General features: G+C 36.4%; 1 protein-coding gene across 5 annotated transcripts in view; it reads right to left on the bottom strand.

The window, feature by feature from the left end:
- Positions 1–17,924, bottom strand: part of NPHP3 (nephrocystin 3) — a 57,138-nt gene that overhangs the window by 26,500 nt on the left and 12,714 nt on the right. For all 5 annotated transcript variants that reach the window (XM_047736957.1, XM_047736939.1, XM_047736930.1 and 2 more), the window contains 11 exons: positions 17,317–17,450; positions 15,733–15,893; positions 12,448–12,604; positions 10,260–10,334; positions 7,435–7,608; positions 4,816–4,919; positions 3,729–3,843; positions 3,349–3,492; positions 2,773–2,870; positions 1,560–1,662; positions 1,072–1,154 (listed from right to left, as the gene is read on the bottom strand). In XM_047736957.1, the coding sequence (XP_047592913.1) occupies positions 1,072–1,154; positions 1,560–1,662; positions 2,773–2,870; positions 3,349–3,492; positions 3,729–3,843; positions 4,816–4,919; positions 7,435–7,608; positions 10,260–10,334; positions 12,448–12,604; positions 15,733–15,893; positions 17,317–17,450 (1,348 nt within the window). The remainder of the gene's footprint in view (positions 1–1,071; positions 1,155–1,559; positions 1,663–2,772; positions 2,871–3,348; positions 3,493–3,728; positions 3,844–4,815; positions 4,920–7,434; positions 7,609–10,259; positions 10,335–12,447; positions 12,605–15,732; positions 15,894–17,316; positions 17,451–17,924) is intronic.

Genomic DNA, 17,924 nt, shown 5'->3' with positions numbered 1-17,924 from the left:
TATATCATCTTTCAAGCTTTTACAAGACATAAAAAAGATATATAACCCATAAGAACTGTCCATTCTCCAGAGCACTTTCTTCCCCATGAAGATTGTGTTTCCCAGGCAGCTGTCCTAACTTGGGCTTGAATAAAACTCTCTTTCTTACTTTTAGAGGTTCTGAAAGTTTGTTCATTTTGTGTCGACACTCTTAAAATAGCTAAATCCAATAAGTATTATGGAATGTGTGGAAAGGGACTCCTGCTCTTGAAGTGGACTCAGTCCAGCTTCTGATGTTCACAGAGGCCAGACGCACTGGAGACAGTGGAAGAAGACTGTGGGAATATCAAGTCAAAATAGCAAGTCAAAATTTTAGAAGATGTTTTCATTTCAAATCTAGTTCTCAAGATGAGAATGTGGAATTAAGAGCCAAGAATATGAGATTCACGGTCTAGAATAGGAGTCGGGAGTACAATTACTGTCCATTGCGATGATTACCAAAACCATATTCATCTTTTTTGGTCTCTGGTTGTGAAGAGACAAAGTAAGGTGAGGTATTGAAGAAGAAACATAGTTACACTTTGTAAGGTTTATCTAAAGGCAAATGACTAAAGGGTATCTAGAACAGAAAAATCTAAGATGAAAGGTTTATCAGGATATAAGGATAGAGACAATGAAAAATTCCTATATACCTACCTACTAATAATATTCAAGGACACCCCAAAACAGCATGTGTTTGCCTCAGTTGTCCCTCACTTTCTCAAAGCTAGGGGCCTCAAGCAGGTGACAAGGAGCACCCATGGGCCCCATGGAGGGCAAAGATGGCCTTCACTGGCAACCCCCGACAGGGAAACAATGTGATGCAAATGAGACAACTACATCCAACACGTTCTTGTAATGCATGGGCTATCACCAATCTGCAGTCACGAGTTACATTCTCCCAGGATGTTAGTATCACTGTTAGAACCCACAGAATCTGATGTGAGTGGCTCAGAGAGACTGCCGCAATGATTGTTCTCAGTTTCACAAGGTGAGGAAGCAGTCTGCAGCAAACACAAAACATGCAGATCATGTAAAATGGCCACCACTTACCATGCGATCATTTTGCCGAAAACGGTGACATAAAGGGCATTGCAGGTCGTAGCAGAACGACAGTGTCGTTCTAACTTCTTCTCCTGCATCAGTTTACCAGAACACAAAACAAACACAAAAACACAAAACCACCCTGAAATGAAACTGACTTTACTACAGAGCCTTCAACAAATATCCCTGGCAGAAATGAGACGGTTCCCGCCACCTGAATAGTGACATCACTGCCACACAGTGGTGGACCGCAGATGTTCTGCTTTTAAACATTCCTGCTTAGTATAATATAATAAAATAAAACTTAAGCCCCAAATGTTTTTTATTGCTTTTTCTATATTTGTTAGTAGTTTAAGAGCCCATGCATTTAACAATCAGGAAACTTCAATTTCCCTTAACACAATAGAGAGTTCCTATATTGAATTTTAAGTCTCATATAAGGTGTTTTATAGGAAAGCTGATAGACGTAAAAGAACAACAAAATTAAAAATACTTACCTGCTCTTTACTCAATTTAATGTCCACAGAGTGGCATTCTGCAATTATAAGAGATTTTGCATCTTTGGGATTTAAAGGATCAAGATGAAGTGTAGGCCATAACCTTTTATTCAAAGAAAAGAAAATGAAATTTTCTCTCTTCTAAGAAGACAATAAAAGCTGTAATCTACCCAAACACAAGTCAAATCCATTACAAGAGTTAATTTTTTATATTGCTTTTATAAAGTAAAAAAACTAATCTCTGTTAATCTTACTAGGTAATGTTATTTGATTCTTTTAAACATGTATATCATTACTTTCAGGAATCAATCCCAACAAAGACTTTTAAATAGCATAGGCAGTAAAGGTGGTAGAAGTAAAGTGGCAAAACACTTCCAGTTCCATGTTCCATACTAATAATAAAACTAAACATATTAGTACCTATGAAGAATAGTATAAGGTAGTGTTTGCCCACAAATTACTTGTAATCCAATTGGAATGTAATCACTCTGTAACATCCATTCTCAACAGGGTATTGAAAATTATTTCAGGGTGGGGGAAAAAATCTTACTTTTTATTATAAAGTGCAAATATACAAACACATATCTGTTTATATACAAAAACTGATATATAGCATATGGATGGTATTAAAATTTCTTGGGGTGAGGGAGGTGATTAGGAAGAAAATGTCTAAAAAGGCTCCTAAGGGGAACAAAAATAGGTTAAGAAACACTGCCCTACAGAATTCAACCACTGTCTTCCTTTTTTGAGGACTGCCAAAGTAAGCACATGTTTGAGGATAACAGGTGTCTAGTCTCATAGCCCAGTCCTCTCCCTATTCTTCTCATCTGTAAATGTCATTGCCTGCTAGCCATCACTAGCTGGAGGTACAACTGGCAACTCAGGCTAACCATGTCCAAAACAAAACTTACACCCTTTCCTCCACAAACCTGCCCATCCTCTGTGTTCCCTATTTCAGTTCATGTAACCATAATTCACTTAATTTCGCAAGCCAGAAACTTGGGCACCATCTAGCCTACCCCGCCTTGACATCCCAGCTCTAACCTCTCTCCAAAGCCTATAGAGTACATCCTTCTCCTTAATTTATCCACTTCATCCCACCTTCCTCCCTGCCACTTACATGAAAAACATGAAAACACACCACACATGCAAAAACCTTTCCCGGTTTGTACTTAACACATGTAATCTGAAAGAACTGGAGTGAGCATCGTACCTCCAGGCTGGAGGGCATGTCTCTACGTTCACAGAAACAATTACTCTTACATTCACTGGCAGTGGATCGATTAGCCATTTCATGTGTTTTTCAACTTGCTTAAAAATATAAAAACAAAATTCATTCTATTAATTCAAAATATTTCAAAACAATCTGGTAATAGCTCCCCAAGTAAAATGAAATTGTCATTAAGTTTCCCATTATTATTAAGGATATACTCTTGTTTTGGGATGATAAATTCAATCTCAGGATATTAAAAGAACAAGTGGCAAAATACTATTATAGCTGATATGAATTCTGGACACGTAAGGAAATGTCAAGGCCCTAGAAATAAGTCAAAATTAACATTTTTTGCTAATTGGTTCATTCAATTGGTCTTACCCAATAAGATACTAGTGTGTGTTGGCATACAGTACATTTTTTATGCACGTGTTTCCTCCCTAGGAACTGAACAGATATACTAGAAACAACACCAACATTTTCTCTCATAAACATATTTAAATGCCTGCTATAGCCATTACTGATAATTTTGTTTCTTTCTGAGAGTACCAGTAGGTTACGAAGTGAAAACAGTACCTGAACTTGATCTATGGAATCAATAATGATGATGATGCTGCCTTGATGACGGGCAGAGAGTTTTTCCAGCCAGCGTGGAAATTCTTCCAGAAGCTTAGCTGGATCCAGTGTTAGAGCAGATACTGACCAAGAGTGTTGCATCAACTGCAAGAATTCAAGCAGTTACACTTCATCACAGCTGGTGGGAAACATTTTTATCCTGACTTTTTAAACCAAAATTGAGTGATCAAGAGGAACCAACTGCATCAAGTATTTTTAACCTTATACAAATCTAAAACAAATGGGTAATGTTGAAAATTGAAAATTATTGGGTACTCAGCCCTAACAGCTTCTGATTTGAAATAAAAATTCTGATAATCCCAAAACATGGCATTTTATACCTTTAGAGTTAGTCGTTTAATAATCAAGGAGGACTCAGAGCTGGTTGACATGGGCCTTCCCACAAAATGAGAAAGAATTAGCGTGTTAGGGGAATTCTTCTGTTGTAACTGAATCCTGAAAGAAAAAGACCTTTTAGAATAGTGATGCAACTCATTTATTATCAACAAAGAATTCACAATGCAATTAAACATCAAGTGCTACCCAACTGTCAGCAATCACATGGTCAATCACTTCTGAATAAACATGGGACATTTCCATTTTTAGTCCACTTTTAGATCCTTTTAAATAAGCATTTAAAAACTATAACTTCATTTTAATTACAAGTTGATATTAACGAATGGAAACCAATATAATATACATTTGAGGTTAATGTATTAGTGAAATGAGCATTACCCTTTAATAAACAAAGGAAAAAAGAAGCTTCTTTGCTAAGTACAAAAATATTATTTTCCAAAAAACTATTATTTTCCACTAAATAAAAGAGCAGTAAAAAGGAAGAAACATATGCTAACTCTTCAATGTAATATTCTTATGAATTGTTTTTAAATAATAGAAATGAAAATTAAAGTAAAAAAGAGTTTATCAGTTTCTATAAACCTTAGTCCCTAATCTGAGGAACCACTTTGCATTCACAATACAGGTCATCCTTTATTTTGATGTTCTTTACAACTTATCTCACTCTAAACAGTCTGTCTTTGCCTTCTTTCAAATATTTAAAATCTCAATGAAACTTTGAAGATGAAGCCAGTGATTGAAAACACAGGCACATCCCCTGTATATCTAGTTCACCTAATTCCATTCCACACGGACCACTCCCTTACATAGCGCGGCTTAGCTCTAACCTTCGTAATTAGTGTACACAATCACAAATGGCCCTATTTTCTATTCTTTTCTCATCCTGTATCCTAATATTCAAATTGTATATAGTTCAGGGAGTGACTCTATTATTTTATATCTTTATTGCTTTCTCAATGTTTAGTACAGGCCATGCAGGAAGGCAGACAGGCAATAACATATTTTGTCGAATATGGTCAGTGAGTCAAATGATGACAATGGTAACAACAACTTAATTGCACTGTGTCATACCACTTTGATAAGAGAAGGGACTTTCCGGAACCTGGTCCTCCAGATACAAGAAGGGGTGGAATTGGTGCTGGTGCCGCCACTAGATCGTTAAGGCGCTGGTAATACTAGAAAGAAAAATGAATTTTTAAAATTCAGTTAATTAAATAAATTAAATTGTGAGGAAGCATATGCTTCGGAGAATTCTAGAGTCAATTTCTGACTACCCTCTGAAATCATTAGCGAAAAGCTGTGTGAGAAAATGAAACCTACTTTTAGTCAACAGCCTCCTCATGATTGCTTTTTTTTTAATGGCTGGTTAAATGTGCCCAAAGTGGTAAACTAAGAGTGAGCCCCAATTTCTTCTACATATAGTACTGCTATAAATTAATGGTTGAGAGACAACACTTGAGATTCCCCTTGGGTTTTACAACTTTCGGTTTTTGCAGAATGCTACAGGGAGGCCACTGTATTCCCCTGCATCCCCTAAACCACAGGAAGTACCGTAGAAGGCTTTGAGGGTGCCGGTAGGCAGCCTCATTCTCCTGGGCAGAAGAGTACCTGTCCTGGACACCACCTCACTTTCCAGGGATTTCTGAGAATCAGTCCAAACAAGAACTGGTTTTGTCTGGGCGCTTTATCTCAAGTCTCCCAACCTGAGGCAGAGAATCAGCTTAGGACCGGCTCCCTGAGAGCTTTCTGAAATTGAGTGAGTTCTCAGGCTTTCCCCAGACATTAAAAAACTGGCTTAGATGGGGTGCCTGGGTGGCTCAGTGGGTTAAGCCGCTGCCTTCGGCTCGGGTCATGATCTCAGGGTCCTGGGATCGAGTCCCACATCGGGCTCTCTGCTCAGCAGGGAGCCTGCTTCCCTCTCTCTCTCTGCCTGCCTCTCCGTCTACTTGTGATCTCTCTCTGTCAAGTAAATAAATAAAATCTTAAAAAAAAAAAAAAACTGGCTTAGAGATGAAAAGAACACACTCAGGAAAGCAAAATACCTCAGTACTTATTAGGGAGTTGGCAAAGTTATTTTGGGGATTGAGATGTTCATTAAGTATGCAAGGGGTCTAAATGACAGCTAATAAGGAATTTAAAGAACTTGTAATAAGTAGTTTGTGCCTAGCATTAGGGTAGCAGAAATTTCCAACAACTACAATAAATAATTATTTGGTATAGTTTTCTTTTTTCTTTTTTTTTTTTTTAATTTGACAGAGAGAGATCACAAGTAGAGAGAGAGAGAGAGAGAGGAGGAAGCAGGCTCCCTGCCCAGCAGAGAGCCCAATGTGGGACTCGATCCCAGGACCCTGAGATCACGACCTGAGCTGAAGGCAGAGGCTCAACCCACTGAGCCACCCAGGCAGCCCTTGGTATAGTTTTTCAATTAAATTTTCTGTTTGCCAATATATCCATAGAATATATTCCTCAGGAACTCAAATTATTCTGATAGCAATGGTGTTTCTCAGAAAGCAAAGGACTTTATAAATTCATGGTTCCACATAAAGCCCATTTATAGACACATGGTTCCTGAGTTAAGACCATTTGCCACAGAAGAAAGACATAGGATTAAGAGCCAGAAGACCTAGGTTTAAATCCCAGATCTGTAATCTACTCCATGTGTGCTCTTAGGTTCTTTATTTATGAAACAATGATAACAATACCTCTCTTACAAAATAAAAACAATTTACATTTATCATGTGCTGGGTACTGTGCTAAGGAGTTGATGTGTTTTATTTGCTTTAGTTCTCCTAACAACCCTGTCAGGTGGGTAAAGTAGTCAATCTCATTTTATAGACAAGGAAGTCAAAGTTCAGAGCTAAGTAATGGTCAAAATCCAGAGTTAACAAATGGTAGAACCAGGATATAAACAGAGACAACCTAAATTATAAAATTTCTATGAAATTACTGTTACTGACAGCTATGATAATATTCTTTAAAACACTTGTTGGAGCACCTGGGTGGCTCAGTCAGCTAAGCGTCTGCCTTTGGCTTAGGTTATAATCTTGGGGTCCTAGGATCAAGCCCCGCATGGGGCTCCCTGCTCCCTGCTCTGTGGGGAGTCTGCTTCTTCCTTTCCCTCCACCTCTGCCCCTCACTCATGCTTGCTCACTTTCTCTCAAAATAAACAAACAAAATCTTAAAAAAAAATTGTTCTTACATTAATTTTTAAATATTAATCATTCTTTGAACTTGGACATAGATTTTTTGTGCACTTTAAATTCTGTTAATTTGTTTAGATATTTAAGGATGCTGATGAACTGATCAGACTATTGCATTAACTACTGTGGTATTTTCTGAATGTTTGACATTTTGAGTCCTCCAAGCTTTGGAAGAACAGATAGTCTCATGATTTTTATCAAATTTCTTAGTTACCCTAATGTTGGTTTGGTGAACTGCAGGTGATAGAGAACATGTGGTTAATAAATCCTAATCTTAACTACAAATGTTTGATGTTCAAAAATGTAATTGAATCTCACTTATCTTTCATATGATACAAAGTTAAGCACATGTCTCAACATGGATAATCACACCATGAGGACAAACACTAATACACTTATTAACCTTGACTATGTTTAGGTAAAACCACAATCACAAAACAGCCTTAAGTGGCGACTGACGTTTGTCAGAACAATAACTCCAAATGCTTACTTTCTCGAATCCCAGCTCATGGGCTGAATTTGTAGCCTGTTGGAAAGTTTCCATTTGCTCTTGTTCGTCATGTATGTCCCACAGAACATCACCAAAATCATCTTCTTCTGGAACAGAATCTTCACTGCCCAAATCCTTAGTCTCCGGGTCTGTGTTCTCAAAGCCCAGGATGTCCTGAACACCAAGAGCAAGCACACAACAATGAATAAAGAGTGGAAACACCTCGTAGCAGTGTGAGCACACAGGCCTAAGGTGGGTTTCACCTATGGTGGAGGGCAAGTCCAAACCTATGACCTTTGTATGGGGCCTACATGAATGATTTTACTTATTAATTTTTTATTATTAATAGTTAGCCAACATATAGTACATCATTAGTTGGCACATGCTGTGATGAACACAGGGTGTTATACGTAACTAATGAATCATTGAACATGACCTCAAGAATAAATTTAAAACTATAAAAAACACCAGTTTAGAAATAAATATTAAAATGACAAACATAAAAAAAACCCCAAACTCTTAATAAAAAACTTTCATTAAAAATAGAGGTACAGAGGCGCCTGGGTGGTTCAGTGTGTTAAGCCTCTGCCTTCGGCTCAGGTCGTGATCTCAGGGTCCTGGGATCGAGCCCCGCATTGGGCTCTCTGCTCAGCACGGAGCCTGCTTCCTCCTCTCTCTCTGCCTGCCTCTCTGCCTACTTGTGATCTCTGTCAAATAAATAAATAAAATCTTAAAAAAAAAAAATAGAGGTACATGTGGCTCCTAGGTGGATCAGTGGGTTAAAGCCTCTACCTTTAGCTCAGGTCATGATCTCAGGATCATGGGATTGAGCCCCGCATTGGGCTCTCTGCTCCGCGGGGAGCCTGCTTCCCCCTCTCTCTCTGCCTGACTCTCTGCCTACTTGTGATCTCTCTGTCAAATAAATAAATAAAATCTTAAAAAAAAACAAAACAGAGGTGCGATTAGGGTACCTGGCTGGCTCAGTCAGTAGAGTATGTGACTCTTGATCTTGGCATCCTAGGTTCAAGCCTTATGGTGGGCATAGGACTTACAATAAAACAAACAAACAAACAAACAAAAACAACTGTTGGATAAAAATAGAGGGGCATTTGACTATTGGGGATCTGTTTTCTGAAAAATGTTACACAATGTATTTGCTTATATCTGGTTGGAGAATAACTTTAAAGATTGTGCTAATACCTAAGAAATATGCTGCATTACATTTTTATAAGATTTTAATTACTAAGATGGAGTTTCTTGATATCAAATATCTGTGTCATGATATCTAGTCTTTATATCACTGAAAATACATTGTTCTTCAAGCAGTAAAGATGGCAAATATGTCCACTCTCACTTGCTACCATTTATTCTGCTCAATTAATTCTATTTACTAGGATCCTAAAATTCACAACTTATTGAGAAGATCAAAACTCATGTTAATTTTTATATTAAAAATAGAATTTTATATTAAAAATTAAAAAACACTACACAAAATGTGTTGCCCAGAAGTCATATCATTATGTTTTGGGGCTCATTCTTTTTCTCTGGTAACAAATCTCATACTTGTAATACACCTTAATTAGAAAAAGTAATCTAATCCCTAACTTCTCAAATAGAATTCCTGGCACCCTGGAGGATGGATCAGCAGGTACAGGCAACGGCAGGCTAACTGTGGTACATCTTGCCATTGTGCCCATTTTACTTTTAAGGTAGGGGCAGGTTCTTTTTCTTATCATTATTAGAACTTTTGATAGTATGTAATTTAAAATGATTTTTTACATTAAACACAAGTATAACATTAAGCAGAATATATAACTCATATAAATTTACAAGATAATACATGAGATGCTGTAGAAACTTTCAGCTTGAGATACTATGACCCATAACCTCTGACCCATTGAGGTATGGTTTCACCTCCTCTGCTATGAGAATGATGTAGTAGATAAATTTGAAAAGGATTTTTTTTTTTTTTGAGAGTGACTGTGCATGTGAAAAGGGCTGGGTGGGGCGTAGGTTGGGGAGGAGGGGCAGAGGGAGAGGGAGAGAGAGAATCTTAAGCAGGCTCCATGCCCAGCAGAGCCCTACGTGGGGCTCAGTCTCATGACCCTGAGATCATGATCTGAGCTGAAATGGATGCTCAACCAACTAAGACACCCCTGAAAAGATTTTTTTTTTTAAGATTTTATTTATTTATTTGACAGAGAGAGAGAGTGAGAGAGACAAGCAGAGGGAACAACAGAAGGAGAGGGAGAAGCAGAAAATCCACTGAGCAGGGAGCCCAAAATGGATCCCAGGACCCTAGGATCATGACCTGAGCCAAAGGCAGATGCTCAACTACTGAGCCACCTAGGCGCCCCAGGGATTTTTCTACTTTATAAAAATTCAAGGTGCATACAAAATCTGAGGAGACTCTATTAATAAGATAAACATTTTCCCTCAAATACTTATACCTTTTATCTAGCACTTTTGTAATCTATTTTACATTTAACCTAGTGGTGAGGCATCAAATAGCTTTGTGAGATAGACGACAGATAAAGAGATATGGTACTAGTAATACTATGATAATGCCACAGGATAGACAACCACCAGAAACAATGGCACTCTCTCCCCGAGTATTGTTTTCAAAAAAACTAGGAAGTTGTTTTTACTGGAACACCCAACTTGATGGATAAGAGTTTTAGAATTCTTTTTTTTAAGTCAGTTCTATGCCCAACATGGGGCTTGAACTCATGACCAAGATTGAGGATTTCGTGCTCTACCGACTGAGCCAGCCAGGCGCCCCTTACAGTATATCAGATGAAATCTTATAAAGAATGCATATTTACCTGTTTAATAATCTTTTCCACATAAATATAAGTTTTATATACTCCTTCTGTAGGATCTCCAGAGTGATCAATGATCTGGAAAAAGAAAGAAGTTCGACAAAAACATGAAGAAAACAATAGTAGCAGGAGGGGGTAAATACTTCTACAGAACTTATATATCGGATTATTCTAAGTGCTTTACACTATTAGCTCATCTGTCCTCACAACAAGCCTATGAGGGAGACACTATTATTATTATTATTATCCATTTCACAGAGAAGGAAACTGAAGCATGTTATGTAACTTGTTTGAGGTATCAGGAGGGATTTATCATGAACAATGGGAACAATGTCACAATAAAACAAAAAGTATACTTTTTTCTTATGGTGTCCAAATTGTCTTATGTACTTCCATGCCACTCAATATATATAATCTTCAAAATACATCAAAATCAATTTTTATGAGAGTAAGGCTATAATTCTACAAAACAAAAGAACAAAATGGTACTTGGCTATGTAAAACAGTAATCTTCTGGGGTTCCTGGGTGGCTCAGTGTGTTGGGCCTCTGCTTTGGGCTTGGGTCATGATCTCAGTGTCCTGGAATCAAGCCCCGCATCAGGCTCTCTGCTCTGCAGGGAGCCTGCTTCCCCCTCCCCCTCTTCCTGCCTCTCTGCCTACTTGTGATCTCTCCCTCTCTCTCTGTCAAATACATTAAAAAAAAAAAAATCTTTAAAAAGAAAAAAAAACAGTAATCTGAGTTTGCTGAAAGAAGAATGCCCTACCTGTAGAGAACATGTACATTGCTAGTAAGTGATTAGTATTTGATAGAGTAAGGCAATGGTTTTACGAAGCACATCAAGTGAACCAGAATAAGTTCATCCTGCATTTACGTTTATAATCATGGTAGACAGATCTTATTTTACTCCTATTTCTATAAAATAAATTCATCCTTCTAGTGTTTTAATTTTTAAAAGACATTTATAAATAGAATAAAAATCAGAAAAGAGAATCAGTTTCCTTCCTCTTGGGGTCTATGGACTAGGCTCATACTAAAACAATTAAAGCAAAGAATTAATGGTTCTGGAGATTATAAAAAAGGTGTACTTTTTTGTGTTAGGTTTTTTAAAGTTATACTGGTCTTAAGCTTTTCAATACTAAATGATGTATAAAAAATGCTTGTATTCATATCTGATCTTATTTCTTGAATGAGCACAGAGAAATAAAAACAATGTCAAAATCTGAGTTATTTTCAACTGTATTTTTTTTTAATTTTATTTTTAAGTAGTTTCTTCACCCAACATGGGGCTTGAACTCACCAACCCTGAGATCAAGAGTTGCATGCTCTCCTGACTGAGCCAACCAGGTGCCCCTCAACTGTATTCTTAACATTAACAGTAAGCATTTTCAGGTAATCTCAGTGTGCAGTAAGGCAAAGCCTACAACTCTGTTCTAAAAATTATCCCACCATGCATCTAGGAATGATCAAATCTCTCATATTCATCATTACAGTTTTGTTTTTCCCCATGCTCTTAGCAAAGGTTACTATAAAAAGGTTCTTCCTTACATTGATCCTTGGTCAACAGTAGACAGAAGAACTCCATATTTAGGGGAAAAAAGGAACAGAAAAAAATCTGATTTGTCCACTTACATTATATCCTTTGTAGCTGTGTATTGTTATTTATTCCTCTCTTTTTCTCACAGTCCACAACTAAGTCTATTGGCTCTGCTGTCAAAATTTATCCAGATTCCTGTTTTTCACCACTTCCTCTACCACCACCCTGGTCCAAGCCACCAGCATCTCTCACCTGGTGACTACAGGAGCTCTTCTCCCCTACCTCCAAACCAATCAATTCTCAACACAGCAGCGTAAGAACTCCTTGTCAGCCCCTGGGGCTAATAATACATTAAATGTTAATTAAAAAAAAAAAGAACTCCTTCTCAGAATGGCACTTCTTCTGTGCTGCTTAACATTTTCCAGTGACTCAAGTTAAAAAAAAACTCCAAGTAAAAAAACCATCTCACTCCAAGTAAAAAACCCATCTCATTCCAAAAAAAAAAAAAAACCACCAAGATTTCTAAAATGGTCTCCAAGGTTCTTTACCCTTGGCTCCCTATTTATCTCCCCTCACTCACTCCCACCTCATGACCTTTGTTCTAATTGACCCTTAGCCAATCAAGTTCTTAAGAAAAATAACCTTAGGAATTTTACCTTGGCTTTGTTGGTCTTGTTCAGGTTAGAAACTTGATCAATCAATTGCTGGACGGAGTCGGAACTGACTTTCCCATCCTCCAAGCGATGATAAATTAATCGTGGTTTGCCTTCAGGGTTTTTCAGAAAAGCTTCTTCACAGTCTTCCAGTAAAAGGCTAGATTGGAAATCAGTATTTCTTGTGCTACACTCCACTAGGGCAGCAAACCGTCAGTCAACCTAAGTGTCAATAATGGGACTTTACAGGGATAACAAGGGGCCAGAAGCAGTCCAGGGACAGAACAAGACCAGCTTTCCAAAAGTGGGTGTCTCATAGCTCTGTTCCAGCTTAGTCACAAAAATACGATGTGTTTATTACCAGACAGTGAGAATGGGTACAATAAGTTCTGCATTAAATTGAGTTTTAAAGCATACAGAACTTTAAGTTTTTATATCTAGCAACAAGAAGAAAACTCTCAAAAATATTGTAAACATGGCTCAAAGTAATGGACCAGACATATGAGACTACAATTAAATGGAAACCTAATTCCACTTACAAATATATAATTTCCAAATTAAGATACAAATATTATGAACCCCAATGCTTCAAGATTTTTCTCTTCTCTAGTCCTTTAGCCTTTCTCATTCAATAAATGACTTAAATGACTTGAATCTTTACACCCAAGATACAGTATAAGAAAGATCCAGAAGCAGATGGGGGAGGTCAGATGGCTAGTAAAAATCTTAACTGAGGTACAAGGTTAAAAAAAATTCTAACTTTTGGGGCACCAGGGTGGTTCAGTTGGTTAAGTCTCTACCTTCGGCTCAGGTCATGACCTCAGGATCCTAGGATCAAGCCCCAGGTTGGGTTCCTTGCTCTGTGGGGAGTCTGCTTCTCCCTCTCCCTCTGTCTCTGTCTCAAGTAAATAAAAAATAAAATCTTAAAAAAAATTTCTAACTTTGCTACAGGCCACCATAACAAGTTTTCAGTATAATTTAAATTCTAGAATAATCTTGGAAGAATCTGCCAGTGTTTTCTACACTGCAAGGAAAATTGCAACCAATTCCTCTTTCTAAAAAGCATTAAATGATGTCTGTTTAGATACACAAATTGGTGTGCGTATGCAGAGGAGAGCTATGACATGATTCAGAATTTACATAATATATTAAAACACAGACCCAATACAAAACAGCATAATATTCTATTATATAGCTCTGTGCCAATCCAATCAATCCAAGCCACAGATTTTTTTCCCTTGTTACAATTCATTCTGACCATGCTCTATATAATTTTTGTACTTTAACAGTTCTTTTGTTATTGCTTTGGGAGAAAAGTTTGTGGCCATGTGAATACCAAAGAATGGGCATCTGTTTGGACACAAGTTCCTATTTTAAAATGATTCCCTACAGAATTGACTTGTGGAGCTCAGATGAAATCTGAGATTATGTGGAATTTGGTTCAAAGTCTTTGGTGGGAGAGAAGTAGATAGGGCTACTGGGTACTGCTCAGGGGACATGTTCCTAGACTCATCTTTTGAGAAGAATGGGGAAATCATCATGAGAGATGAGGAACAACCTGAGAGAAATAAAAGCTCTAGCAGCCTCTGTTTATGGTGTGAAGCCCACCATTACTGCCATGCTTCTTGACAGCCAGTTAATAAACATTAAGGAAACAAAATAATCAGCAAATGGGATAAGAAAAATTAAAGCAAAATAAAGGCAAAGTAGAGGTGAAGAAATAGTTAAAATTTTAGAAATTAAATTTTTTAAAAAATTTATTTATTTATTTTAGATAGAGAGAGAGAGTGAGTGGGGGAGCAGGTACAGAGGGAGAGGGAGAAAGAGTCTTAAGGAGATTCCATTCTGAGCATGGAGCCCTACACAGGGCTGGATCCCAGGACCTTGAGATCATGACCTGAGCCAAAACCTAGAGTCAGACCCTTAACTGTGTCACCAAGGCAACCCTAGAAATTAAAATTCTTACTCTTTAAGAAGAGTAAAGTTTTAAAAATATAAAATAAATATAATTTTAGGTGAAGAAGACAAATTGAAATCTGCCCAGTAAAGTAATTAAGTATGAAAGAAATGGCAGGTAAAAGATTAAGAGGAATTTAAGATGAGGAAAATAAATGTTAAAAGTTTAAAAATAATGTACAATATTTTATTAACTAAATATGGATAAAAGATAAAAGAAAAAACAAGATGGTTTTAAGGATTAAAGAATTAATGAGGAAAACAACAAATGACATCTATTACCGCCTGAGATAAAAGACTACCCAGACATTAAATAAAACAGAATATATCCTTGATAAATATAAAAGAAAAAACAAGAAAAGAAAAGAGGTAAGGGAGGAAAAGAACTCCAACTAAAGAAAACCAAGTGGAAAAAATCCTAAACTTGGTTTTGGGTTAGGGTTCATTGACCAGGTGGTTCCCTGGCCCCCAGGTAGTCTCAAGGATCCATGATGGATTACACTGCAGGGTCTCTGGTAAAGCCTAGGGCTCCATGTACTTCTGTACACAGGCAAGGTCAGAGCTGGTCCTCAATAAGGACAAAATGCCTTGGAAGGGTTAAAGCCAATCAGACAGCAAATGAAGAAAGAAAACTTAACCTCTTATTAAAAGTATTTTGTCTCCTATCTATGTATCTAGTTGGTTAAAAAAAATCTTTATTTGGAGACTAGACTCAGTGGTATAATTATATCCACATTATAAGAAAATTGCTCACTTTACTGGAATTACTGGTAAGCTCCTCAGAGAATTAAAAATTTGGATTTAACATTTTTACAAGTGTTCAAGTAGCTCTCAATTTGTATTTGAAGAAAGCAAATAATAAAAGTGAATGCTGATTATTGAAAACAGGAGTTGCCAACTTGTTCTGTTATGGCCAGTGAGCAAATACTTTAGGCTTTGTGGGCCACACACAGTCTCTGTTGTAACTATAGTACTTAACTCTATTGTTGTGGTGTGAAAGCAGCTGTAGAAATACATAAATAAATGAATATAGCTATAGTTTAATAAAATTTTATTTATAAAAGCAGATCCTGACTGGATTTGGCCTGAGGGCCATAGTTTGTTATCCTTGATTAAAATGATCTTTACTTTAATAATGTTAACTTTATGACCTATTAAACAACTCAAACAGTATAAAATTTTTAATTCTTTAAGTATGAAAACTCAAAAAGTTTACTGAATTTTGTGGATGTTTTTGATTAAAAGAATGCAATTATGACTTCTCTTTGAAGTTCATTTCGTAATCTCAATTCTATTTATAACTCCCCTAATAAGTGACAATTTTCAGCTTACCTTGGTAAAGTTAAATGAATAAATAAAATAACTAATGAACTCTTCTCAATTTCCCATTTTCTTATAGCAAGGTATTGATTTTCAATATCTATTGGAAAATATATAGAATGGAAAAAATATCCCATTGTCTCACACATTCTTTTAAGTTTAGGTGAATAGTCCTAAAAAGAAATTAAAACAAAAGAAATGAAAACATAATAAAAGGCCAGCTTATTTAACTAAAGATCAAGTCAGCTTTATACTACTTAAGAAAGCATGTTTTAGACTAGCTTATGTAATTTAAAATTTAAAAATATATATAATCATATTTTACGAAAATCTTTAAGGGAAAGGCAAGGTTCCTTTAAAACAAAAATAAGAGCATAGTAACTTGCCTGTTTTCTAGCTCAGAAAATGATTTATTTCATAATAAAACCTAAACCAGTGAAGAAAAGTATTAGGCTATTTTCCTTTGGTATTTATTATTATAATAAATGATTTCTGCTTTATTGTTACAAAGAGTAGAACACGTAAATCCATGAATCTACATAGTAAACTGCCAACCATGATATATAAGATCATTAAAGCAAACAGGTATAAATGAAAACTATTTGGTCTATAACAAATTAGCTTACTAAGTAATGATGACTTATTATTATGCAAAGTATGAGGAATTCCCTTACCATCAGTTTGCAGTTTGGTAATAACCTATATTCAGTTAGTGAGTAGAAACTTTGGTTTTCAAAATATTTTATCTTTTACCAAAACCAAATAATATAAAAAAGGAGCACTAAATGAGTTCCTTACTCAATACTCTGGCGAATGTTAATATAGCAGGTATCGCATGTGACACGCAGATGTATTTCAAATGCAGTTAGAACGGTAGTTGGCAAACTTTTTCTGTAGAAGGCAAATATTCTTACAATTTAGTAATAGTTGAACAACTTGGATGTTTTTGCAGAGGTCTCTGCTGCAATTTATTCTGTCCTTGTAGTGTGAAGCAGCCACAGACAGTATATAAATGATAAGCCTACCTGTGTTCTAATAAAACTTTATTTATAGACACTAAAATTTGAATTTAATATAATTTTCACATGTCACAAACATTCTTCTTTGGAATTTTTCCCAACCACTTGAAAAGGTAAAAAGCAATTTTAGCTCTGGGTCATGCAAAAACCAGCTGCAGGCCAGGCCTGGCCCACAGGCTGTTGTATGCCAACGTCTGCCTCAGGTTAACTCCAATGGCTGCCTTGAAAAATTAAAAACCATGATAAGGATTAAATTTTGTTATAACCTGAAACAGATTCAACGCTAGAGCTGGCAGATATTAACTAAAGCAGGCACTATCAACATGTGTCTTAAACACTGTGGAGAACAAGTAATAAAGCATTCAAAAGCATAACATTCCAAGGATTTAATTTGAATACGCTGGTAACACTGAGCAAGATTTTCTCTAAAGAAAAGCTCTAAGTTATTCCGGTTCTTTAAGACATATCATCTGGTAGGTAGTAAACTACTTGGTTTAGATGTAGTAGTATCATAAATAGGACACAATACTGACTTATATTTTAAATCAGTGAACTCAGAATTTATAAACATCCTCACCTTAAGGAAAAGATCCATTTCAGGCTGGGTTTCATCTGTATAAATGAGGTAACATCTGACAGCGTTACTCCAGAGGGAGTGTGAAAACAAGGGAGTAACTTGTAATAAACTAGCTACAGCAATATCCCAGTCATCTGAAAATAAAATTTATCTTAAGTTCATGAAAAAGAAATCACTAGAAAAACATTTGACAAGATGATTTTTTTTTTTTAAAGTCTGAAAAAACACAACAGACAAGGTAGAATGGAATCTGATCTCACTCATGAATACTGACAGTTTCTGGAATGACATATTAGAAGGCAAACAGTTCTTTAACCTCAAATTCTATCCTTGGGAAGAAAGCAATCAAGGTTGCCAGTGGTCCCTGCTGGGGTACCACTGGTTCCAGTCAGATATCATGAACCTATGTTACATGAGCTGTTCAATGAGTTTGCAACTTTGGGAGAGCCTACATTCCCAGGATGGCCTGTAGTTTTACTTACTTATTATTCTTGAGATATATAAAGTCAAAAAGAAACTTTAAGAACGGCATAAAATGTAATGCTATTTAGTGAGAAAGAACATTTTAAGACATACTTGGCTAATTCAAAAGGCATAATTAAAAATTA

This window comes from Lutra lutra, chromosome 1, assembly GCF_902655055.1.
Source record: "Lutra lutra chromosome 1, mLutLut1.2, whole genome shotgun sequence".
NCBI classification, from domain to species: domain Eukaryota; kingdom Metazoa; phylum Chordata; class Mammalia; order Carnivora; family Mustelidae; genus Lutra; species Lutra lutra.
The sequence above is the reverse complement of the archived record's forward strand: the minus strand, read 5'-3'. Positions and strand labels throughout refer to the sequence as shown.